A 27,406-nucleotide genomic window follows, 5' to 3' on the forward strand; every position below is an offset into this window, starting at 1 on the left:
TGCATGTATTAACAAATTTTGGTCCATTTAGAAAAGCTGCCTTGTGAAAGTGCACCTAACCAAGAAGAAATTAGGGGTGTAATGATATATCAGTATATCGCGATATATAAATGCGACGATATGTATCGGTGATGTGAATTATATTCTGAAGAGACACGATCGCTTTCTAGGGCTGGGACAAAAAATCGATTCACCAAACTATCACGATTTTTTTTTTTTTTTTTTTTTTTTTTTAAACGGTTTTAAAAATTGATAATTCAAATTAAATGGCTTTACTTCAGTCCTTTCTTATAGACAAGGTGGACAGAAGTTACCCACTTTTGTTCCAACATCAAAATGCATCGACCGCCACAAATAGATTTAAACTGTTCCCAAAACGGTTCTGGTGGGATGTGTGGGAGAAGCGCTGTATCCTTTAATAGCAATGTCTCACTTCATGAATATTATATAGTAATGAATGGACTGAAAAGCCCTCGCGCTACTCATATAGGCAACGCTTTGCGTCAGATATCAATGCTGAGAGAAAGTATAAGACAGTAGAGCTGCATGATTAATCTTTAAAAGATTATCTCGAATCAAACACCCATGCGATCTTATTCCTAAATGACAACAATTTGTCTATTAAACCTTTGACAAAATCATAGCGCAACATTCAAATCTGTGTTGGTGCTGCCGCTGATCCAGAGATCATTATTTCTGTGATACAATAGTTCAAATTATCATAGAAGTACTGGGATAAAAGTATATAGTTCAAATATAATCACTGATATCTACGGTAGCGATCAAAATATTTATCACCTTTTGAAAATGGCGCTTCAAATAACAACTGTATCATTTACATTGTTTCGCCACTAAGTGGCGACAAATGGCTGTTAAAAATGTGTTTGTCATTGAATCATTTATTTAAGAGAATGTACTACTGTAATGTATGATGCTTCCGAAATAAAATTCAGAAATGTGTGAAGAGTTGTTTTTGTAAATATGACTCATAATACATCGTACAGTCTGTATAAGTGTATGATTCAACTTTTCCCCATGGTCTATTGTTAAAAAAACAAAGAAAAATCGCAATACATTGCAATATCGAATCGCAATGCTTGTAGAATTTTACATGATAAACAGATTTATCACATACTGTAATACTGTAATATTTGTAAACAGACGTTCATATGTGTGTGCATGCGTGACGCACAAGAATGACATGAGGGTGAGTAAATAAAGACAGACTTTTAGTTTTTGGATGAACTAACCCTTTAAAGTGTGGTAATAGTCATTTTGACTCGCTTTGCGATTGGAACTCCTAAAAAGTGAAAGCACAAACATCATTTAAATCACCATGTCATTTTTACTTTTAGTTGTATGATGATTCAAAGCATTTTAGATAGTTTATTTTTATCATGTAAGTGCATTACTAGAAGGAGAGACGGGGAGACTGTGTGCACGCAGCTTGTCTGTGTAAGAGATCCAACAAATGCCTGCACTGAAAGCGTGAGTGTACTGCGTGAGAAAAGAACGTTTACAGAGTTTCAGCGACTACTACATTAAACTACTACATATAATGTTGAATATAATGTATAAGTGACAGATTGCAAGGAAACACTTCTTTATTTTGGCTTAAAGTATCGTTGATAGTAGCTTATCGTGAATTGTATCTAATGTGACATGAGTGTGTCGTTACACCCCTAGAAGAAATTGCAACATTGTAACAATTTTAATCCCTGTTTTGGAATAAAACAATCCACAGATGTTAAAATGCATTTAGTATATTTGCTTTTGTTCTGTCTCTTTCAGATTGCGATTTGTGTTTGGCCCTTGTGCTCTTCAGGCGTTGGACCTGGTGGACCAACGCTCTGTCACATGTGTGTCATCTCCCAGCAGTCGAAAGGCTTTTCAGGTAGGAGGGAGTTTGCATAATTCCTCCCTATAATATCTGCAACAATATAAAATATCTCAAATCAAGATTTTCCACCCAGCTGCTGAATATAACTACTTTTAACTATGTTTGGTTGAAGTTGTGATGCATCGAAAATTTTGAATAAGTGATGCATTAAAATTTTGGCAACTGAAAATACTGAAATGTCAAATGGCTGAAATGTCAAATATAAAGAATTTTGGTTTTCGACTGGAAAAGTTTTGGTGGGCCGAAAAATCATTGATCAAAACAGCGCTTTTCTGATGACTAATTTTGACTCTGTCAGCATCTGTTTTGTGCACACAACAGGTAAACGTCAGCAGTGTGGGCGCACTTCTCCATGACCAATAATGATGATAGAGAGATAAAATGTAAAACTGTTTTGCCTGAAATATCGAGAGATGGCTCTCCAAAAGAACTTTACTAACTGGTTTATCACCTGTGAGCACGACACCCTACACAGAATAGTTACCCAACAATTACCCAAGTTTTATTACAGATTTTTTTTTTTTTTTCACTAAATGAAAAACTTTTATTTCAATTTTGGCGTTTCAGCAAAAAATTCATTTTGGTGCATTATTAGCTAAAATATCAGTCTGCCCTGATTTTAATATTCAAATTATTGAATGACACCTATGACAACACACGTGATCATACAACCTAAAGGCTGATTTATACTTCTGCGTCGGACCTACGCCGGAGCCTCTGCACCGTAGGCTATGCGTCTGTTTTCATTTATACTTCTGCGTCGTTGTCCACATCGACGTGCATGCAGACCACTAGTAGGCAGTGTCCGCGGTGAGTATGAAGGCAAAAGCCAAAGAAGCAGCAGCTTGTCATGTACGTTGTCAGAGAAGCTTACAAATAGTTAACGACTTTTGTTGCAGTATGACTTCATGTGTCCCCTGAAACAGAGCGTTTTTCATTCCTATGGAAGTTGAAAATGCTCGCTTCTCCTATTGCTCTGCGCCAGTTTTTTGACCCGAGGGAGGGGTTCTAGCAGACCAATCACAGCGCTTGCAGTCCGCGTAGAATTGACGCGTTGTTACATTTTTGAAGAGGTGCACGTCAGGCTACGTCGTAGGCTACGCGTGGTACAAACAGCCTACGCTGTAGCTACGGCGTACACTCGACGCAGAAGTATAAATCGGTAAACTTTTGAACTGGGTAATTTTTATAAATTTAGCTATTGTTTTGTCTTGTGGACTTAATGTAAACATCTGTTATGTGAAAAAGCTTATTCAGGACAGTACTAAATAAAAAAAATAACATGCAATTTTTATGATCCTTCTTATTTTGTTAAAATGATTAGCATTTTTGCAGATACTGCAAGGGGTATGTAAACTTTCGAGCTCAACTGTATGTAATTATAAATCTAAATTATCAATAACAAAATAAATGATAAATTATCACAGAATATGTGTATTTGTGTAATGTTCTGTGAGCTTACAAAATAATACTGGATCAGAAGCTGCTGTTGTGCTATCTGTCTCCCCTCTTCCCCTTCCACTGCACAGCTTACCACGGAAACTTTTGTAGTGTTTTTCACAACTGTGATGAGGACTAACTGGTGTTAAAATAGTAGGTTTTATGACCCTTTAAGTTCACATATGCTGCGTCAGTCAGAGTGACCTAAATCCCCTATGACCAGTCCATTTCTGAAAGTGACCACACTACGGTCCATGGTCAGATTTCCCAACACCACCCACAGTGAACTCGTCATGTTGAACTCTCAGTTCCTCAGTGTCTAGAATAATCTGTCAATGTCCAGGAGGCAGTTGGTGGGTGGAATTGTCTCAGTTTCCAAATAATTCCTCACGTGACTGACCATAGATCTTAGCATACGTCTGTTACACTGGATTAAGTTTCCGTAAAATGCCTACTGCGAGACAACGATAAAAAAAGCAAATAAAGAGCAAACATTAAAAAAAAATATAGTAATAAAAGTTAACAGCCATTTTTATGACCTGCTGTGATTCAGCTTTGGATAGTCATTGCTGTCTATGTGCATTTATCATCTCTATTTGTCATCTGTAATTCTAGGCTCTGTTGTTTCATCTTACGTGAAATTCCTGTAATAGCATTTAGGTATTTTCCAGGAGTCGTGTGTTCTTGTTCAATAATGTAACGACATTGGACGTTTTCTTTCTTTCTTTCTTTCTTTTTTCATTTGGACTCATTGCAAAGGATGAGGTCGGCTGGATCTAATTGCTGGCAGTAACGATTAATTTAACTATTAAACTCAGAACACAAAACACTACACTCAAAATACGAACTAAACAACTGGTAATGTGATGAGAATGGACAAAGAAATAAAAGAAACACAGAGCTTAAATACACAGGGCAAACCAATCAACGAATAGAGAACAAGTGCAACTGATAATCAAACAGTGTAAAACCATGGAAACAGATGAAAACAAAGGAAACTGAACTGAAACCCACCCAAAACAGAAAATAAACAAGATCACACGTAACATTTACCTCTTTTACCTCGGGAAATGTCACGCCCCTTACATTACAGCGAGCTCTACACAGATGTAAATGTTAAGGATGGCGTCAAATTCAAACCAATTCAAGCCTGATTCAGGCTTAAAGAGCATATTGCAGGTTAAAATTTTTTCAAACTGAATATATAACCTAGTACGAAAATACAAAATGAAAAGTTAATGCAGGATTTACAGGACACGAGGGCACAAATTTAGTAGATAAAGTGACCGTGTCTTTGACTGTTTGCAAAAAACACTTTTTTTTTTTTTTTCCTCAACATCGCGTCATTTTACGTCACAAGAGGGAGTTGTTTGCTGGGATCTGCATTGACTCAGTGCAGAGTAGTAGCCGGAAGTTCGGAATTTTTTACTGACTCGGATCTTTGAATCTCGTTCAGCAAAATGAAGGAATCTTTTTTTCAAGTCATTTCTTTCATTTCAGCAGAAAATAATTGAAATGTTACATGTTAAATTCCCCAACACATACTACATGTTTATTGTCAAATTAACAGTAACTTACTGGCAACAATTATCCAGTAGTTGCTGTATTTCATACCACAGTAAAATTACCGTAAAAATAACTACAGTAGTTTTAAGCATACAGTAAAATAAAGTACAGTATTATACTATTATTTTTATTATTATTATTATTATTTTTTTTTATTTTACTGTTATATATTCAATAACACAAGTTATTGCTTCACATTAACAGCTTTATTCAGGTTTCATCTTTTACATTTCATAGCTGAACTTCAATAGAATATACAGATTTACCAGCATATTAACCGTATTTCATCAATGAACAAAATACACAGTAACACATGTGCCAGTGGAAAATAACTGTTGGAAATATAAAAATAAATGTTCGAAGAGTTAAAGTACTTAATTAGTAGCAGTATACAACAATAACCAGCGAATATATATTATTTTAAAACATTTAAGGTCTTCTTTATTGCGACGACTCTTCCCGCCTGTGTCACGATGGTTCAGCCGGTCTCTGCCAGTGCCGCTGCGGGAGGAAAATGCTAGTTAGCACAGCTTAACTGGGAAATGAGCATCCGCTCTGATGTTCTTACAGCACATTTATTAACTCAAACGTATTTATACCTTGCAAATAACATTGGTAGAAAACAAAAAAGGTGATTACATGGGTTTTAAAGCAGACCTACCAATTTCACGTAGTAGGCTTTTTGTCTTCACAAGGACACTTCCCACCTGTCTTACGATGGTTCAGCCGGTCTGCCGAGAAGGGGCTCGCTGTAGCCTGCGGTGGACGTCCAACCCTGCCCACATCCAAGTGGGACGTCATAAGCCAGGCTCATGCCGCCCTGCAGCCGATTTTATTGGTCATGTCGATCACAGTATTATAGCCTATTCCCTACACCAAACACTGATCCCTAAACCTACCAGTCACTGTAACCTTAACAAATGAAATTAGCTGGAAATTAGCTGGATTTCTGGTGAAGTGGTTTGAGGGAAAATCGCACGCTTTCCTCATTAACTTTGAACATCGAGATCGATGTACCCTCACACCCAATTCTTTATCATTTACTTATTATATTTGTCTTTTTTGACAGACCAAAAAGCCACATAAAAAGCCACATAAAACCTACCTTTACACCGGAAACCCACTTAATACTTACCCCTATGCCTGAAACACACCTAAAACCTACCTGAAACACTCAAAACCTACCATTATGCTTAAAAACCCTTTAAATCGGAAACCTACATACAACAAATGCATACAAGCATTTTCACAACATTCTTCCCACCTATCTCATGATGGTCCAGCCGGTCTGCTGGAGCTGCCAGCGCCGCTGCGGGAGGAAAATGCTAGTTAGCCAGGCTTAAATGGGAAATGAGCACCTGCTCCGGTGTTCTTACAGATATTTATTAACTCAAACGTATTTATACATTACAAATAACATTTGTATAAAACAAATAAGGCCACTACATGTGTTTTAAAGTTGACCTACCAATTTAACGTACTCTTATGACTTTCATCTTCACAACGCTATGGGAGGAAAAGGCCAGAAAATGAACACTTGTTCAGATTTTATGTAAACGTATTAACTAAAACGTAGCTTTATATTTGCAAATAACATCAGAATAAAACATATAAAGCGAAAAAATGAAACGTTAACCTACCATAATCTTGTGGGCTTTATCTTCATGAGTCTGTCACAGAGCCGTTGCGTGTGAGGAGGTGTGTGGTTGTTTTTCGCGGTCATTTAGTACTGTATTTAGATTTACAGTAAGCTAATATTTTCCTAGAATGCATTGAAAATCTACAGTAACATACCGTACACAGCTTTTACAGTTTGAAACTGTTAAGAATACAGTAATGTTGTAAAAAGACAAAATGTACAGTAACATACTGTACATTCTACAGTAGGGAACTGTTGAGAACACATTATATTTCTGTGAAAACAACAGAAATCACTTACAGTGTACTTGCGCAACCATTTATTACATTTGTAATAAAAAATAAACTATAGGCTAATACAGCCATTAAGGCCAAATTATGAGAAATTATGAATTAATTGCTTAGCAGGGTCTTCAGGCTATGCAGTGTGTTAGTTCACCTCACCTCCCGATTCGAGTTGTTCTTTTTTTTTTTTTTTTTTTTTTTCCACCTCACATTTAGTTCACCTCACCTCATGTGAATACAGACAGACAGAAACAGACAGACAGACAGACAGAAACTAAAACAAAAAGAAAAGAAAGAAAAAAATATGCAAATAAAAATGTGTTGCCAGGGTAACAGAAAATAACTACAATGTAATAAATTTACACATTAAGAGGACACAAAGAATACATAAAGAGATTTCCATATATCTGTTCAGATCATCTCTGAATAGAGAGAAAAGAGGTTTAGAGCAAGTAAATTTTTATGTATATGAAATTTACCTAACAAGAAACACATTAATTATGTAATATTCCCCTACATTCTCTTTTGAGTAGTCAAACAATCCAAAGAAAACATCTTTAAAGCAGAAAGTCATTTTCAAAATAAGATTGAATGAACATTAAAAATTCTGACCAAAATGTCTCTGTGTGGGTACATTGCCAAAACAAATGAATGGCATCTTCCTCAGCAGAATGACAAAAAGAACAATTCTCTTCAATATCTGACTTATATTTCCTAAGAAAGGCTTTGGACTGATAACATTTGTGAATTAATTTATATGATTTTACTTTATTGGTTAGAAGATACAGTGGGTACGGAAAGTATTCAGACCCCCTTAAATTTTTCACTCTTTGTTATATTGCAGCCATTTACTAAAATCATTTAAGTTAATTTTTTTTCCTCATTAATGTACACACAGCACCCCATATTGACAGAAAAACACAGAATTGTTGACATTTTTGCAGATTTATTAAAAAAGAAAAACTGAAATATCACATGGTCCTAAGTATTCAGACCCTTTGCTCGGTATTTAGTAGAAGCACTCTTTTGATCTAATACAGCCATGAGTCTTTTTGGGAAAGATGCAACAAGTTTTTCACACCTGGATTTGGGGATCCTCTGCCATTCCTCCTTGCAGATCCTGTCCAGTTCTGTCAGGTTGGATGGTAAACGTTGGTGGACAGCCATTTTTAGGTCTCTCCAGAGATGCTCAATTGGGTTTAAGTCAGGGCTCTGGCTGGGCCATTCAAGAACAGTCACGGAGTTGTTGTGAAGCCACTCCTTCGTTATTTTAGCTGTGTGCTTAGGGTCATTGTCTTGTTGGAAGGTAAACCTTCGGCCCAGTCTGAGGTCCTGAGCACTCTGGAGAAGGTTTTCATCCAGGATATCCCTGTACTTGGCCGCATTCATCTTTCCCTCGATTGCAACCAGTCGTCCTGTCCCTGCAGCTGAAAAACACCCCCACAGCATGATGCTGCCACCACCATGCTTCACTGTTGGGACTGTATTGGACAGGTGATGAGCAGTGCCTGGTTTTCTCCACACATACCGCTTAGAATTAAGTCCAAAAAGTTCTATCTTGGTGTCATCAGACCAGAGAATCTTATTTCTCACCATCTTTAGCAAACTCCATGCGGGCTTTCATGTGTCTTGCACTGAGGAGAGGCTTCCGTCGGGCCACTCTGCCATAAAGCCCCGACTGGTGGAGGGCTGCAGTGATGGTTGACTTTCTACAACTTTCTCCCATCTCCCGACTGCATCTCTGGAGCTCAGCCACAGTGATCTTTGAGTTCTTCTTTACCTCTCTCACCAAGGCTCTTCTCCCCGATAGCTCAGTTTGGCCGGACGGCCAGCTCTAGGAAGGGTTCTGGTCGTCCCAAACGTCTTCCATTTAAGGATTGTGGAGGCCACTGTGCTCTTAGGAACCTTAAGTGCAGCAGAAATTTTTTTGTAACCTTGGCCAGATCTGTGCCTTGCCACAATTCTGTCTCTGAGCTCTTCAGGCAGTTCCTTTGACCTCATGATTCTCATTTGCTCTGACATGCACTGTGAGCTGTAAGGTCTTATATAGACAGGTGTGTGGCTTTCCTAATCAAGTCCAATCAGTATAATCAAACACAGCTGGACTCAAATGAAGATGTAGAACCATTTCAAGGATGATCAGAAGAAATGGACAGCACCTGAGTTAAATATATGAGTGTCACAGCAAAGGGTCTGAATACTTAGGACCATGTGATTATTTCAGTTTTTCTTTTTTAATAAATCTGCAAAAATGTCAACAATTCTGTGTTTTTCTGTCAATATGGGGTGCTGTGTGTACATTAATGAGGAAAAAAAATGAACTTAAATGATTTTAGCAAATGGCTGCAATATAACAAAGAGTGAAAAATTTAAGGGGGTCTGAATACTTTCCGTACCCACTGTATTTATGAGGCAAGGACCATACTTTCTCCCAGGGTGTATTCTCTACAAAACTATTCCAATATGATATTATATAAGGAATTGTAATTATCTCTCTCTGGAAGAGGAATCTGATTTTATAATTATTTTTTGTTGCTCTACAGAAAAGCACACACTTCCGACCACTGTGTCAGTTAATTTCAAAGAAAAAGTACATGGCCAAGGGAATGTAAAACCTTGTAACAGTAAGGACACTCCAGAAGGGAATGGCATTAGAAACAACAGTATAATCATTAGCAGTTATAGGAATATTGTTTCTGTAACAATTCTAAAGTCTGCCAAGTGAGTTAAACAGCTGTCCAACTAGAAGAAAGTTGTTTTTGAACCTGTGGTCAAAGAAAAGTGATTTATTCTTGTAGAGAATATCCTTATTGTACCACAAGTAATATCTGTGCGGAGAGAAGTTGTGTTTGTATGTTAGGGACCAAGCCAAGAGCATCTGCTTATGGAAATTAGAAAGTTTGACAGGGATCTTTGTAACAGTATATTTGACAAGGATCTTTGTAACATTATAATTACAAAGTAAAAGAAAATTCAGGCACAGAAAATTCCTAAGCCAGTAGATTTTAAAAGTGTTATTTAAGGTAGTAAAATAAAAAAAATCCAGTCCCCCCTGTTTTATTGGATTCATTAGTACTGCTTTCTAATAAAGTGGGTTTTATTTTCCCAAACAAAATTGTTTAACATGCTATCAACCTTTTTTATAGTTCCTTTATCCACCTCCAAGGAAAGGGCTGCATAAGTGAGTCTCAATAGTCCTTCAGCTTTAGAGAGCAAAATTCTTCCTCTTATTGATAAATCTCTCTGCAACCAAGAATTGAGTTTCTTTAGGGTTTTCGTTATTAAAGGATCAAAATTTAGTTTACATCTCGTTTTTTTATCTTTATTAATTATAATTCCTAAATAAGTAACTTGATCTTTCACAGGAAAGTTACATATAGGGGGAACATTACAGCTTTTAACAGACATTAACTCACACTTGTTGATATTTAAATAGAGACCAGAAGCTCTAGAGAAGGAATCAATCAGTTTTAAAGCTAAAGGGATTTGAGAGGTGTCATTCAAGAACAAAGTGGTGTCAGCTGACTAATAATAATTTGTCTATTGTAATTTATAAGGTATTACAATTAACTACTGGGAATATGCAAAGCTAAAAATTGAGAGGCTATAGTAGAAATAAATATGGAGATATAGGACAGCTGTTACAGTATGGCTGTGTAGCAAGGAACAAGGACGACGGAGAATACGCAGTAGAGTATTTAATGACAAAACAGGCAGGATTACACAAAGCACATGAACATGAACGAGAACAGACCAGGAGTGGAGGAAAACACAGGGAAAACACAGCACCCACTCCATGAATGCGGCGAAATCCTTCCGAGGACCGCTCCCTGGGAGGCGTGCCCGGGACCGCTCGCTTAGGCTGGAATGGTAAAACACGCAGAGCGAGCGGTCGGGAAAGTGTGTTTGGCACGCCAACTCCAAAAATTCCCTTGTGTGTTCTTCCAGGGAACGGTCTCTCTGCTCCAGGCATAAAAGGGTTACTGCTGGGTCCATGGTGACAGGAAAGAAAAAAAAAAGCAAAAAAAAAAGAAGAAAACGCCGCAAAACTGTCTTGGTCCGTTCTTCTGTTACAGTGTGGCTGTGTAGAAAGGAACAAGGACGACGGAGAATACGTAGTGGAGTATTTAATGACAAAACAGGCAGGATTACACGAAGCACATGAACATGAACGAGAATGGACCAGGAGTGGAGGAAAACACAGGGTATATATACACATGACAAACAAAGGGAACTTAACAAGGTAATTAACTAGACACAGGTGAAAGCAATGACTAATAAAACAGAATGGGGAAAACTAGGTCAAACTAACGGAACATAACAGTGAGGAGGGCGAGGAGAAGAGGGGTGGCAAAATGAAAAAGAGTCCAAAGAAATAGTCCATGGGGGAGTGGAGGGTGGGAGGAGCCAAGGGGAAACCTGGAGCAGAAGGAGCCAGATGTTGGTCCAGAGACCAACCATGACGAGGCCCCAGGGTGGAGTCGCAGGTGGGAGGAGCTGTGGTGGTGTCGACGTGGTGGTAGACACCACCCTGGGGACAACCAACGGAGACGTGGCTAGTGATGGAGACCCTGATGTAGCCGATGAGCCGAAGAGCCCACGCGCAGCCGATGGTACAGGAGACCGAGGTGGAGCCATGGCGACGAGCATCCGAGGTGGAACCGGACGTCCAGAGGACAGAGGTTGAGCCGGTGGGACCGAGGATGTAGGCGGAGCTGGAGGGAAGGAGGAGCCAGACGGCACCGTAGGTGCAGGCAGGTGGACGACTGACCAAGGCGGAGCCGGAAAGACGAGGGAGACCGGAGAAACCGTATGGCCGATGGTGTCCGGTGGAGCCGAGGGAGGGAGGAGCCACGGTGGAACCGGAGTGTCGACTGTCCGAGGTGGAGCAGGGGGCACATAGGCTTGAGGTGGAGACGGGGGACCCTCTGTGTGGGATGGCGCTGGTGGACAGAAGACCGTAGGCATCTGGCATACAGAAGATGAAGGGCTGAAGGACCGCAGCGATGGTGGGGCCGAGGAGCTGGTTGGACGAGGAGGCGGGAGAGGGAGGCTGGGCGGGAACTCAGGAAACACGAGGGACACTGGAGAAACAGGCGCTGGAGAAACAGGAGAATCTGGAGATACAGGGGGCGCTGGAGATACAGGGGAATCGGGAAACACCTCTCCAAAAAAGTCTATTAGATCAGCCTCAAACAAATCCTTCAACTCTTCTAAATAATGTCCAGAGCTCAACAAACTCACATTTACAGTGGTGGTGGTGTGGGCGGGGCTTTCCTCCCAGCCCTCGAGCTCCACAATCACTCCCTCGCGCACCTGGTCAGAACCTGTCAGTGGTCCGGGCTCCAAGGCGATGAAAGGCTCCGTCCTTATCCTCGGCACAGGCTCGTCTCTCGCGGGTAGCCGGTCTCCACAGTCTGCGGTGGGCTCTAACAACATCTCCGTTGCGACGCTCGCTGGTGGTGGTTGGTTGGTCTCTGGCAGTGGAGTTGGGCTGGTGGCGAAGTCCTCCTCCGCAGGGCCGATGGTGAATGGCGAGTTGTTACTCACCAGCACCCACTCCATGAATGCGGCGAAATCCTTCCGAGGACCGCTCCCTGGGAGGCGTGCCCGGGACCGCTCGCTTAGGCTGGAATGGTAAAACACGCAGAGCGAGCGGTCGGGAAAGTGTGTTTGGCACGCCAACTCCAAAAATTCCCTTGTGTGTTCTTCCAGGGAACGGTCTCTCTGCTCCAGGCATAAAAGGGTTACTGCTGGGTCCATGGTGACAGGAAAGAAAAAAAAGCAAAAAAAAAAAAGAAAACGCCGCAAAACTGTCTTGGTCCGTTCTTCTGTTACAGTGTGGCTGTGCAGCAAGGAACAAGGACGACGGAGAATACGTAGTGGAGTATTTAATGACAAAACAGGCAGGATTACACGAAGCACATGAACGAGAACGGACCAGGAGTGGAGGAAAACACAGGGTATATATACACGTGACAAACAAAGGGAACTTAACAAGGTAATTAACTAGACACAGGTGAAAGCAATGACTAATAAAACAGAATGGGGAAAACTAGGTCAAACTAACGGAACATAACAGAGAACATGTAACAACAGCCTTGTCTTACTCCACGTGACAAAGCAAATCTTGGAGAGGTTCTGAATTTTAATTTAATAGCACTATTATTATTTTTATATAATATCCTAATATCTCTACAAAATGGACCACCAAACCCAAATTTGGTAAGAGCTTGAAAGATGAAATTATGCTCGAGTGAATCAAAGTCTAAAAAGAGCAAGTAGCTGTCATTAGGGATGAGATCCTCGTAATCTAAAATATCTAGGACTAATCTTATATTATTCGTAATGTGATGTTTTTCCGTAAAACCCGATTGTGATTCATCAATAATAGTGTTAAGGACATCTTTAATTTTTTTTTTTTTTTGCTAAAATTAAAGCCAAAATTTTATAATCGTTTTTAAGAGACTAATTGGTCTCCAATTTTCTAGACATTCTTTATCTTTATTGGGTTTGGGTATTAAGGTGATGACTCCTTGTGTTATAGTAGGTGGAAGTGCTAATTCAAAACTTTCCTCAAACACTTAGTAAGAAAGGGGATACGTCTTCGGCAAATCAAGTCAAGTCAAGTCACCTTTATTTATATAGCGCTTTTTACAATGTAGATTGTGTCAAAGCAGCTTTACATTGATAACTGGTACATTGTTTGACTGCACAGCAGCTCTTAAAGAATAGTGTCAATGCAGGCAGATCAAAAGCACTGTTGAATATCAAAATGTCAAGTCAAGTGTCCCCAACTAAGCAAGCCAGAGGCGACAGCGGCAAGGAACCCAAACTCCATCAGGTGACATCAGGTGGCAGACAAGTGGCAAATTGGTGTTAAAATGGAGAAAAAAACCTTGGGAGAAACCAGGCTTAGTCGGGGTGCCAGTTCTCCTCTGGCCAACAGTGCTTTGTTACAATTCAGGTTGCTATCATAAGTCCAATAGGATCGCAACATTAAAAGTATTTATTTCAGTTCCATCCAATTGAGGATCGTATTCATCACGCCGGTATGGACGGTTGTTGAGGAACTGTGTCGTGGCTGTCGTGTCGATGAGGCCTTCACAGGGGATGATCTAGTTGACTCAATCTCTGCTGATACTTCAGGGCTGCGTTGTGGTCGTGTCAAGGTGCAGGTCCTTGGTCTCACCTGGATACGGCCCGGATCCGGTTGACTACGGTGAACCTCGGGATAAACAGAAAGACTAATATTAGCGTAGATGCCATTCTTCTTCTGATGTAACGAGTACATCAGGTGTTATAGGAAGTGTTCCCGGTTCCGGCTGACCTAATTTATGCAGCCTAATAATCCTTTAACGGATTTGGAAATATAAATTGGTAATGTGTTATGTGTATGCCAGGTTAAAGAGATGCGTTTTTAGTCTAGATTTAAACTGACAGAGTGTGTCTGCTTCCCGAACAATGCTAGGAAGATTGTTCCAGAGTTTAGGTGCCAAATAGGAGAAGGATCTACCACCTGCAGTTGATTTTGATATTCTAGGTATTATCAGCTGGCCTGAATTCTGAGATCGCAATAGACGTGAAGGACTATAATGAATTAGGAGCTCGCTCAGGTACTGGGGAGCTAAACCATTTAGTGCTTTGTAAGTAATTAGCAAGATTTTAAAATCTATACGATGTTTAACAGGAAGCCAATGCAGTGTTGACAGAACTGGGCTAATATGGTCATACTTCCTGGTTCTAGTAAGAACTCTAGCTGCTGCATTTTGTACGAGCTGTAGTTTATTTATCAGGCGAGCAGAACAACCACCCAGTAGAGCGTTACAGTAATCTAGCCTTGAGGTCATGAACGCATGAACTAACTGTTCTGCATTTTTCATTGAGAGCATATGTCGTAGTTTAGATATATTTTTAAGATGGAAGAATGCGGTTTTACAGATGCTAGTAACATGGCCTTCAAATGAAAGATTGGTATCAAAGAGCACACCTAGGTTCCTAACTGACGACGAAGACTTAACAGAGCAGCCATCAAGTGTTAGACAATATTCTAGGTTATTACGTGAAGAAGTTTTTGGTCCAAAAATTAGAATCTCTGTTTTTTCTGAATTTAGTAGTAGGAAATTACTGGTCATCCAATTTTTTATATCAGCTATGCACTCCGTTAATTTTGTGAATTGGTAAGTTTCGTCAGGGCGCGAAGAAATATAGAGCTGAGTATCATCAGCGTAACAGTGAAAACTAACGCCATGCTTCCTAATGATATCTCCCAAGGGTAGCATGTACAGAGTGAACAGTAACGGTCCTAGTACTGAGCCTTGTGGTACTCCATATTGAACTTGTGATCGATATGACATGTCTTCGTTTACTACTACAAACTGATAACGGTCAGATAAGTATGATTTGAACCATGACAATGCAATTCCACTAATGCCAACATAATTTTCGAGTCTATTTAAAAGAATATTGTGATCAATAGTGTCAAATGCTGCACTAAGATCCAGTAACACTAATAGAGAGATACAACCACGATCTGATGATAAGAGCAAATCATTAGTAACTCTAATGAGAGCAGTCTCAGTACTATGGTACGGTCTAAATCCTGACTGGAAATCCTCACAGATACCATTTCTTTCTAAAAAGGAACATAGCTGTGATGATACTGCCTTTTCTAGTATTTTTGACAGAAAAGTGAGATTTGAGATCGGCCTGTAATTGACTAATTCTCTAGGATCAAGTTGTGGTTTTTTAATAAGAGGTTTAATAATAGCCAGCTTAAAAGTTTTTGGTACGTATCCTAATGATAAAGATGAATTGACGATATTGAGAAGAGGGTCTATGACCTCTGGAAGCATTTCTTTCAATAGCTTAGTCGGTATAGGGTCTAACATACATGTTGTTGATTTTGATGATTTAACAAGTTTAGACAATTCTTCCTCTCCTAAAGCAGTAAATGAATTGAATTTTTCCTCAGGGACACTACAATGCACTATCTGACACGATACTGTAGTAGACGGTTGCATGGTTATTATTTTTTCTCTAATATTATCAATCTTGCAAGTAAAGAAGTTCATAAAGTCATTACTGCTGTGCTCTTTGGAAACATCAGAAGTTGAAGCTTTATTTCTTGTTAATTTAGCCACTGTATCAAATAAATACCTAGGGTTGTGTTTATTTTCTTCTAAGAGTTTTGAAAAATAGGCAGATCTAGCAGATTTTAAGGCCTTTCTGTACTCAATCATTCTCTCTCTCCACGAAATACGAAATACTTCTAGTTTTGATTTCTTCCAGCTGCGCTCCATTTTTCTGGCTGCTAACTTTAGGGCCCGAGTGTGGTCATTGTACCATGGCATTGGATTAATTTCCTTAATCTTTTTTAAACGCAAAGGAGCAACTGAGTCTAATGTGCTGGAAAAGACAGAGGCAATAGTTTCTGTTGCAACATCGAGGTCTTCTAAGCTGTCTGGTATGCTAAGGCGATGAAAATGATCAGGAAGATTATTTATAAAGCAATCTTTTAGTGGCAAATAGTATAGTTCAGAGGTTAAACCATCACAGCCTGGACTTTTATTATTTTTTAATTTCTGATTGGGATATACTGGAATTTCTGATTGGGATATATTGCCATCACAAGCTTTTTTTTTTTATCTTCTATTCAAATAATTTTAGGAATAATAAATTAAAAACAAAACAAAAAAAGAGTTGGCTGAATTCTCACAATATCTTGAGGTATACAAGTTATTATAAAATTTGGAGCAAAAAGATGCTATTTCCTTAGGATTATCAAGAGTTCTATCATTTGTACGAAGACGATCAATGGAATAATTCATAGCATTGGATTTTTCCAGCCTGAAAAAATAGGCTGAATTTTGCTCTCCTTCTTCCAGCCATTTTTTCCTGGATCTAACATAGGCTCCCTTAGCTTTAGATCTATATAGGTCGTCTAATTTATTTTGTAGTTTAGAGTATTCAAGCTTTTGATTATCAGTCAATGGTTCCTTAAATGAAAAAGCGAATAGTTGTGAAAGAATTTCATCTTCTAATAATCTATTTTGTTTTGCTATATTACTTCCAAATGTTCTTAAGAATTTACCTAATTCATATTTTAAAAGCTCCCAATTGCTTCCATAAGCTTTTTGTGATTCAGCTCTTTCCCAATAAGCTTGGATAAGTGCTTTGATTTGTTTCTTCATCTTTTCATATTTAAGGATGGAACTATTTAATTTCCAAAGTAAGGCTTTAGGAGTATTGATTGTTACATTTTGGGATAGATCAACTAAAATACAGATGGCTTTATGGTCAGACAAAAGACTATTGAGAATATTAATAGATGTATTATTATTATTACTTAATGTTTTAGAAATCAACCAATAATCAATTCTGGATTGCCTTGAACAGTCATTGTTACACCAGGTATACTGTATTATATCCGGATAGATTTCTCTCCAGATGTCAACTAAGTCAAATTTATCCATAAATGCTATAAGATTTGAGTTTGGGGAAACTGCTTTCCTTGGAGGGTACCTATCAAGCATGTTATTCATTGTAAGGTTGAAATCCCCACCTAAAATTAAAAAGGCAGTAGTATATTTACCCAATGCATATGTAATTTTTTGATCTTGCATGTTAAAGAAAGTGCAGTTTTCTGCAACAGAACTGTATGCATAGATGTTAATGATAATCAATATAAATTGAATGATGATAACTACCATCAGCAGAAAGTGTCCTGAAGGATCAATACTGGTTTCCAAAATACTAGCATTAAAATTATACTTCATAATCCCTGCTCCAGCATAATGTTCTGATCCTTGTGATAACCATATTTCATTGCCCCACTGTGACCTCCAAATTTGGTATCTTTAGATGTAGAGTGACTCTCCTGAAAAAAAAAACAGAAATCTACTTTGTGCCTTTTAGAGAACAAAAATAGAGCTTTCCTTTTAACATTATTTTTCAACCCCCTGGCATTTAAAAAAAAAATATAGACAAAGACTATATTTTAAAATATAAAATATTTATATATTCATATTTATATTCTAAAAATGCAACAGATTGCCTGACTCTGCAACATAAAAGAACAAGGAATAGTAAGGGCATGAGTATAAGTCTTTCTTGTTTTCTTTTCTTTTTACCCTTTTGTCTGTTCATTCACACTTTTGTTCCTCTTATAGTCATTAATGGCGCAGGGCCCTCTTGATCCCCTAAGGATTATTAGGGCCTGAGCACCGATGGTGTGAGGACCCTATTGGAATTGCTCCATTTATTAGGGCCCAAGCCACTAAGGCGCAGGGGCCTATTGTTCTCCTAAGGATTATTAGGGCCCAAGCCACTAAGGCGCAGGGCCCTATTGTTTTTCTAAGGATTATTAGGCCCAAAGCCCAAAGGGCTGAAGGCCCTATTGTTTTCTTTAGGATTATTAAGGCGCAGGGGCGCAGGGGCCTATTGTTCTCGTAAGGATTATTATTATTATTTATTTATTTTTTTTTTTTTTTAATTTCTTTTTTTTATATTCTTCAACCTTCAAGGGCTTTTTGGGGGCCTTAACGTGCTCAAAAACTCTTGAAAACTGGCACACACATTGGAATCTGTGGCCATTAGGACGCCGCAGAGGCTGGGACCCGGGCGTGGCATGGGGGCTCAACAGGAAGTCGGCTATTACGAGTTGTTTGAAAAACGCATGCTCTGGAATTTGATATACTCCTCCTAGGCGATTAATCCCATCACCACCAAACTCGGTCAGCATGAAGTCAAGACATTGATGATGCTAAATTGCCAGCGGATTTGGCCGTGGCGAGGCAACGAATTTATGGCGAGAAAAGGGAAACAGGAAATGTGTTATAACTTATGCATACATTGATTGATTTTTATGAAAATTCAGCTGTGTGTTCATTGTAGGACTACGATCACATGGATGTGACTATTGTGAGTCAAAGTTATAGTGCCACCAACTGGCAGCAGGAAGTGTGTCACTTTCAACTTGCTTTGAGATCACCCTCTTATTTTTATCCGATGTGTTTTAAACTTTATCAGAATAATGTCAAAACATGGCAGATGTAGACCTTTGAAAAACATCAAACTTTAATATTCTTTTTGGAAGCTTTTGAGACTCTTAACATGCTTCAAATTGCATGAAACTCAATACACACATCAGAGATGTCAACCAGTAGACATGGGCAAAACCGTAGAAACGGGCGGGGAGCTGGGCCTCTATAGCGCCACCTTTTGACAAAAGTGGGGGGGTTAGTTTAACCTACAGTCACCAAACTCGGTACACATATTGGTCTCATTAAGCCGGACAACTTTCTAATTTACAGTCATTAGCTCCGACCAACAGGAAGTCAGATATTTTGGTTTGAATGTGGATTTTTTGAATAAACAGGCTCTGAATTTTAAACTACTACTTCTAGGGGGTTTATTCGATTCAGACCAAACATTTTTTACCATGGTGCTAAGACATTGAAGATGTTAAATTGAGAATGGATAATGGATATCTCCAACGGTGTTGCCATGGTGATAGATTGAAGTAATGTCAAAAAAGTGAAATGGAATGACTCATATTTTCTATGAAAAAACACTATACACAATTAATTTATATATAGAATAATACAAATGTTTGAAGTAAACACATTTTATTCTTTTTTTTTTCAATTCAAAAGCATGTGTGAGTTAAAAATAGGCAGATTAATTATATCTGATTGAAAAATGGATAAATGTCATACATAGAGTAACAACTAGAGGGCAGCATATACCTATTTTTTAACAGGGTTGGATAAATCAAGCAATAGAGCAATAGTTTAGATACATGGAACAATGATTTCTTTTTTATTTTATACTGTATGTGCAGGTATATTTAAACATTTATCAAAGACTACTTTATGTCACAATTTAGATGTTAAAGATTTTGTTTAAAATGATCTTCTCAGTCTGTCTTTGTCTCTCTCTCTCTCTCTCTCTCTCTCTGTACTCCCCCTCCCCCTTGCTCCCTCAGTCTCACTCATTATCTCTGTGTGTGTGTGTGTATCTGTCAGTTTTACACCCTTGATCAGTTCTTTAACCCTTTTCTTGCAGACTCACTGTCCTTCAGAGTTTAGTGCCAACCCTAATCAAACACACCTGAAGCAGCTAATCAAGCCAGTTTATTTGTAGGCCATTGACAATATAGTATTATATTATTAGTTTGATAATTAAGTTAATTAAAATATAAAAACACACTGCAAATGATAACTTCACACTCATTTAAAATGGAACTATGACACTATATCACTATTTGGACAGGACTACTTTTCTAAATGACACGAGTTACAATTCTTATTACCCGACAACTGTGATTTCATGTATTGATTCAGACAAGACTAGAATTTTTTTTCTTCTTTTTTTACAAAGGAGAGTGTGTGTTTTGTAGACATGGGTGTTACAGAAGTTCATGTGCTGTGTTTGCGAGTATCACGTACGATACATATGTTTTTAAATTAATTATTTATTGATATAATTTTAATTTATTCAAAACCCATATTTACATAAAGTTCACATGATTTTATAAAAGTGTCTGTTTATAAAATCTTGTATAAGTGAGCAGAAAAATCTAGACACGTACCTTACTCTTACCTGAGACAGATATTAAAATCATCTTTGCAAGTTCCGTGATTTGGCTCTATTTATTAATTTTATAATATTTTTATTTTTACATCAAATACCACCCATACTGAAATTAAATGAAAGCATGATTTTGGTGCATAAGATTGGTGCGCAAACAACAGCTCAGGGAGGTCAAAAAACACATGGAGAAGTGTTATGGTAATATAACATCAGCAATCACAGAAATTCACATTACACTGGATTAGATTTCTCAGAGTACTGTTGAGTTTGCGCAAATAACAATAGGTAGTTTGCTCTGGAATTTTTATAGTGGTTGTCTGAGAAAAACCAAAATATGACAGATTAGGAAGGTGGTTTGTGATCATAGAGGCACCAGCTGCTGCAGTAAATGTAGTCTGAATTTGACATAGATCTTTTATATTTAACTGTTTTAAATGCCCATTGCCCACCGTGCACAGTTGCCCTGAAGCCAACGGGGTGGCGGTGCCACCGGGCTTGGGCCTGTCATTAGAGCCCAAGCCACTAAGGCGCAGGGGCCTATTGTTCTCCTAAGGATTGTTATTATTATTATTATTTTTTTTTTCAATTTTTCTTCAACTTTCCAGGGCTTTTTGGGGGCCTTAACGTGCTCAAAACCCTTGAAAATTGGCACACACATTGGAATCTGCGGCCATTAGGACACCGCAGAGGCTGGGACCCGGGCGTGGCATGGGGGCTCGACAGCGCCCCCTTGAATGGGATCCAAAATCTTGGCCCATATATCAAACACGCTTGCATGTATTAGTATGAAACTCGGTACACATAAAGACCTCATCGGTCCGAACAACTTTCGTGCTTTAAGTTATACACCAGCTCAACAGGAAGTCAGCTATTATGGGTTGTTTGAAAAACACATGCTCTGGAATTTGATATACTCCTCCTAGGCGATTAATCTGATCACCACCAAACTCGGTCAGCATGAAGTCAAGACATTGATGATGAAAAATTGGCAGCGGATTTTTGATATCTCGAACGGTTTGGCCGTGGCGAGGCAACGAATTTATGGTGAGAAAAGGGAAACACGGAATGTGTTATAACGTCTGCATACATTGATTGATTTTTATGAAACTTCAGCTGTGTGTTCGTTGTAGGAGGCTGATCACATGGATGTGACTATTGTGAGTCAAAGTTATAGCGCCACCAACTGGCAGCAGGAAGTGTGTCACTTTCAAAATGCTTTGAGATCACCCTCTTACTTTCACCCGATTTGCTTCAAACTTCATCAGAATAATGTCAAAACATGGCAGATGTAGACCTGTGATTGTATTTGTGATATCCTAAATATTGTTGCCATGGCAACACGTCAAACTTTAATAATATTCTTGAGTGTTTTTGAGGTGCTTAACATGCTTCAAATTGCATTAAACTCAACACGCACATCAATATTGTCGACCAGTAGACATGGGCAAAACTGTATAAATGGGCAGGGAGAAAGGTCTGTAGCGCCACCTTTTGACAAATGTGGGGGGGTTAGTTTTTCCTACAGTCACCAAACTCGGTACACATATTGTACTCATCATGCCGGACAGTTTTCTAATTTACATTCATTAGCTCCGACCAACAGTACGTCAGCTATTTTGGTTTGAATGTGGATTTTTTGAAAAAAGAGGGTATGAATTTTATACTACTTCTCCTACAGGGTTTATACAATCTACACCAAACTTTTTTAACTTGGTGCTAAGACATTGCAGTTGTTTAATTGCAAACGGATGTTGTATATCTCAAACGGTTTGGCCGTGGCGAGGGAACGAATTTATGGCGAGAAAAGGGAAACAGAAAGAGTTATAACTTCTGCATACATTAATTGATTTTGATGAAACTTCGGCTGTGTGTTTGTTGTACAAGGCTGATCACATGGATGTGACTATTGTGAGTCAGTTATAGCGCCACCAACTGGCAGTAGGAAGTGTGTCACTTTCAACATACTTTGAGATCACCCTCATATTTTTACCCGATTTGCTTCAAACTTCATCAGTTGCCCTGAAGCCACCGGGGTGGTGGTGCCACCGGGCTTGGGCCCGCCATTGCTGCTTGCAGCTATATTTATTATTTATTTTTTATTTTATTTTTTTTTGTCATCCGGGGCTTTTTGGGGGCCTTAACATGCTCAAAAACTCTTGAAAATTGGCACACACATTGGAATCTGCGGCCATTAGGACGCCGCAGAGGCTGGTACCTGGGCGTGGCAGGGGGGCTCGACAGCGCCCCCTTGAAAGAAGTCTGAAAACTTGGTCCATATATCAAACACGCTTGCATGTATTAGTATGAAACTCGGTACACATATAGACCTCATGGGGCCTAATAACTTTCGTGCTCTAAGTTATACGCCACCCAACAGGAAGTCGGCTATTACGGGTTGTTTGAAAAACGCATGCTCTGGAATTTGATATACTCCTCCTAGGCGATTAATCTGATCACCACCAAACTCAGTCAGCATGAAGTCAAGATATTGAGCATGTAAAATTCCAGCGGGGGTCTCTGTGGGTCTCTGTGTGTGTGTGTGTGTGTGTGTGTGTGTGAGATCATATGGGCATAGTTGCCGTGAAGCCACCCGGGTGGCGGTGCCACCAGGCTTGGGCCCGCCATCGCTGCTTGCAGCTATGTTTCAGTTTTTGTAATTGCTTCTTCAGAATGAGCACATCTGGTGTGCTGAAACATTGATGAAGATACCACAGCATCATTTAGCCTTTCTGATCACTTGCAGAAATCCTTTTACCGTCAACATATGTGAAAGGCACTGTGAAGGCTGCTCTCTTCCGTTCCTTTTGTGCTCGTTCGACAAGTGGCCAAAGTTTGTTCCTGGGACCTTTGGTGCTTTAGGTTAAGTCCTCAAACATTTGGATTTTCCTTTCTTTGAGAATGGTCGCGGTTCTGGCATCCCTCCAGATTTTATCTCAGACGTTGCGTGACAGAAACTGGACGATGATGCTTGAGCACTCAGAGCACGGGCCCAGTCTGTGGGCGACATCAAGTGTGTAGAAAATCTGGTCTGCAATCTCCGGAGACACTTTGCTGAAGAAGTCGATTAGAATTTTCCGGACATCTTCTCTCTGCTCCTGAATACCGGCCACTCACAGATTCCACCTCCTTTTGTAAGCATCTAGTTCCTTGCATTTGTCATGTAGCACACAGTTTTCACTCTTTTTCAAGTGATTCCACCCTGTTCTGTAATGCTTGCCCTAATTGCACTAATTGCAAGCCTTGCTTGATACCTCTTCAATTTGATTGCTCGTAAACTCAAGCACCTCAGTCACACTTTTTAATGAACTTGTATTGTCTTTAACCTTTGCCTCCAGAGTTTGTATACAATTCAGAGTTTCCATTTGCATATTTTCAGCTCTCTGCAAAACTTCCATCAGATGCGAATTGGAGACCGTCAGATTATCCGATGCCGTTCTGTCACCCTTTTTCTTTTCTTTTTTTTCTTTTTTTTTTGTAAGGTGGTTTAGGAGTTTCAGGTAAGGGAACTTAAAGTCCTGAGGCATTCTAAGCATCATTGACTTTGAATGCAGCATCCAGAGGTTTCCTAGCGTAAGAATGCATGGTACCACAAGTAGGTTTATCTACTTCCATTGCACTCGTTGAAAAGTTAGAAAAACAAATTGCGAAAAAAATACTTACTCAAATTGGTAAAGAAGTTTTTACTTTGTGTCCTTTTACATATTAAGTCTTCTGTTAACTGTAGATGAACGCAGAGCTTCAGCACATGGATGTTACTCAGTCGCCATCTTGGCCTACCCCCCTTGTCAAGAGATGAACTATTCATTTCTGTTTCCTGTACAGAACCTATGGAATGTTGCGCATGCACGGTCAACACAAAATGAAAGAATCACTCTCTGAGACAACTTGTTGTTCCTGAGTCATATTGAAGATTAGCAAGTTGGTATTCAGTAGGAGCGGTTGTGAGTCAGTGTGTTTTCACTAGTTTTTGAATTTCAATTTATCATCGTCATGGTTAATTATTGTGTTTGTTGAGGTTGCACAAACTCCAGCTTGTCAGGACATCGAGTCCACAGGCAACAAGAAAAAGGACGGTTGCTTCCGTGCCTGGGTGCATTTTGTGCAGGTGAAGAGACGGGACTTCACTTCTGCATTTGCTTCGATAAACGCGGTGGTGTGTAGTGTTCACTTTGACCAGAGGATTATCATCCTGGTGATATGATGGAGTTCAACAGTACTCCTGTAAAGGATGATATTAAATAAATAAACTTCCACACGCAATGCTTCTTCATCATTGTTTTTACTTGAATCAATTTCAACTTTGATGAATACAAATTATGTATATTAACACAAAAGCCTACAGTCTCACACTTTTCAAAACAGTTTTGAATTATGTGCTGGTAATGTAAATACTCCAGTTTCATTCATGTCATGTATGTACATTTAAGTTCATTCAACTACATACTCATGATGTCATATACATCCTCACACTATCAGTAAATCGGTACAGAATAAACACATAAAACAGAATTAATGAATAAAAGATAACATGAAACACATACAATGACAATATACTGTCTGTGGTTCTGCTGCTGGCGGGAGACATGATGGTCACTGATCCATCAGAGATGCAGCTCGACAAAAACATGAACTGTGCACCATAAGTCTTGTTTTGTTTTGTTTTTCATTTGCTAACTACCAAATCAGTCATGATGAGAAACCACTATATCGTAACATTGACATACGCCTGATCAAAGCTTATTAGTTTCTGTTATTGGTAAGTATCAATACTCCTAGATGACCAATACTAGCTTTGCTGTTGTCTGATACATGATAATAATCTGTACAATATTGTGATCTGAGCACAGTGTTACATATCGTTAGCTAATGTGCATCTATAAGCTAACACTTGTCTCTCACCAAGACACCTGCCCTATTCTCCACTGATTCTCCTCACACAACAACTCAGTTTGTCTCCTCTGACCATTGTTCTATCTAATCCTGGCCTGTCCCTGCTCTCTTGGCCGCATAGCAGGCTAATTGTATGGCTGTGGTCCGTCATATGAGTATGAATAAACATTTACATTTTCTTCAGCATCCGAACTGTCATTGTGATCCATTGTTTTCCTATTGTTTAAATTGACCGCACTCAGATGTGGAAGTCAAATTTTCTCACAAAAAAAAAAAAAAAAAACGACTCCAGAAGCCTCAGTATCATATTTATAAGTATATTTTAAAGAAAATCTAGTTACTACATTATTTTTCTATACATTGACTCACTGGGGCTCTAACCTGCAATATGTTAATAATTTTAACAGACAAGAGGATTATTTCCAACAGATTTCATGCAGGGATTTTGCTAGCACGGATTTCACAGGACATTTCAGAGTGGTATGTTGTTGTTGTATTTTTTTCTTATACATTTTAGATACGATGTTATACAGCATTTAATCATGATATTTGTCGGAAAACCATGGTAATACAAACAGTAATCGATCTCAAAACCATGGTTAATTTACATAAGGGGGAGTGAAGAGCCTTACAAAAGCGAGAGCTTACAAAAGCTACAATAAACACTATATCAATACTAATGTTGGCTAGCAGGTGAGAAGAGGCAAAGCTTTGCCCTTTGTTTACATTGTAGCAACAACATAAAACATATAATTAGAACTGTTAATAGAAAACACAACTACAAATAAAAAGACATACTTAAAAGTTGTGATCCACAAACAACAGATTGTCCCGACAAAGTGGGAACTGCTTTTGTGCTTAGCCGCCATTGTACTCTCTTAGTTTTTGGAAGCTTTTTTTTGTTTTTACATATTCAGTAGGTGGGGATTATTTAAATGAGTAACATTGTGACTTCACAAAACCAACATTTAATACATTATTAAAATCAAGAGTTGTATTTGTTAACATTAGTTCATGCACTGTGAACTAACATGAACAAACAATGAACTGCTGTATTTTTATTAACTAACGTTAACAAAGATTAATAAATAGTAACAAATGAATTGCTCATGGTTAGTTCATGTTAGTTAGTACATTAACTAATGTTAACAAATAAACCTTATTGTAAAGTGTAACCGGAAAATTAATGCTGTAGACTACTCTATTCTGAGTTCTGAGCAAAAAGTACTATATAATAATCAAAATGAAATAATACAATATCATTTTTTTTTATGATGTGTGTGACATGTTTCAAGATCCTCTTTATCATGCTGTGGTGAGACTGCAGTCAGTGAATCTCATCTGGCATGAGAAAACTGAGTTTAAATGATTGCTAAGTGACTGAAGTAATGAAACAATGAAATATGAGAGTGATGTATTAAGTAATGATGTATTAAGTTCCTTAAAATGCAGTCTAAAATATTTTTTAGCATTGGTGTGACTGTGAAGATGTGACACAGGCATTTTTAGGGTAATTGGAATACTTCCTGCATTTAATCTCATTACGGTGTTATGTTGATTTCGGAAGGAGCTGAGTGATTATTATGTAGAGCAGATTGCCCCCTAAAGAAAACAAAGCAAGTGAAATTATGTTGAAAAATGCTGTGCTGAGCAGAGATCAGGTCAGTGCTTCTACCGTGTACCCTGAGGTGCTAAATCGTTCCGATCACTTCCCCAACTCTAAATTAGATTTTTTTTTTTCAATAGCATCTTTAATTCTGAAGCTCATTCATACTGAATGCAAAAGTGAATGTGAATTTTTGTTCTGTAATTTCTGTGATTTAATATTTGATGAAAACACTTCGCAGTGTTTGGTCTTCTAGTGAAGAGGAACAGCACACAAGCAGGGATTATTCAGGCACACAGGAATCTGTGCCCTCAGAACTCTGTAGAATGCTCCACATGTTCTACGCATCACCTATAAATATTTAGGCTAAACAGTTTATGTTTTTAGCACACTTCTAAGTGTGGTACAGTGGTACAACCAGATCTTTTTTCCATGGTTAAAAGGTCTTCTCCGAAATCAGCACAGAATCAGTTCACAGATTTTTT

The 27,406-nt window shown here is 38.7% G+C and overlaps 1 protein-coding gene across 4 annotated transcripts in view; it reads left to right on the forward strand.

Moving 5' to 3' along the window:
* Positions 1–27,406, forward strand: part of zswim7 (zinc finger, SWIM-type containing 7) — a 182,240-nt gene that overhangs the window by 8,030 nt on the left and 146,804 nt on the right. For all 4 annotated transcript variants that reach the window (XM_051893842.1, XM_051893846.1, XM_051893845.1 and 1 more), the window contains one exon: positions 1,792–1,894. In XM_051893842.1, coding sequence (XP_051749802.1) covers positions 1,792–1,894 — 103 coding nt within the window. The remainder of the gene's footprint in view (positions 1–1,791; positions 1,895–27,406) is intronic.

This window comes from Ctenopharyngodon idella, chromosome 5 (assembly GCF_019924925.1).
Source record: "Ctenopharyngodon idella isolate HZGC_01 chromosome 5, HZGC01, whole genome shotgun sequence".
NCBI lineage: Eukaryota > Metazoa > Chordata > Actinopteri > Cypriniformes > Xenocyprididae > Ctenopharyngodon > Ctenopharyngodon idella.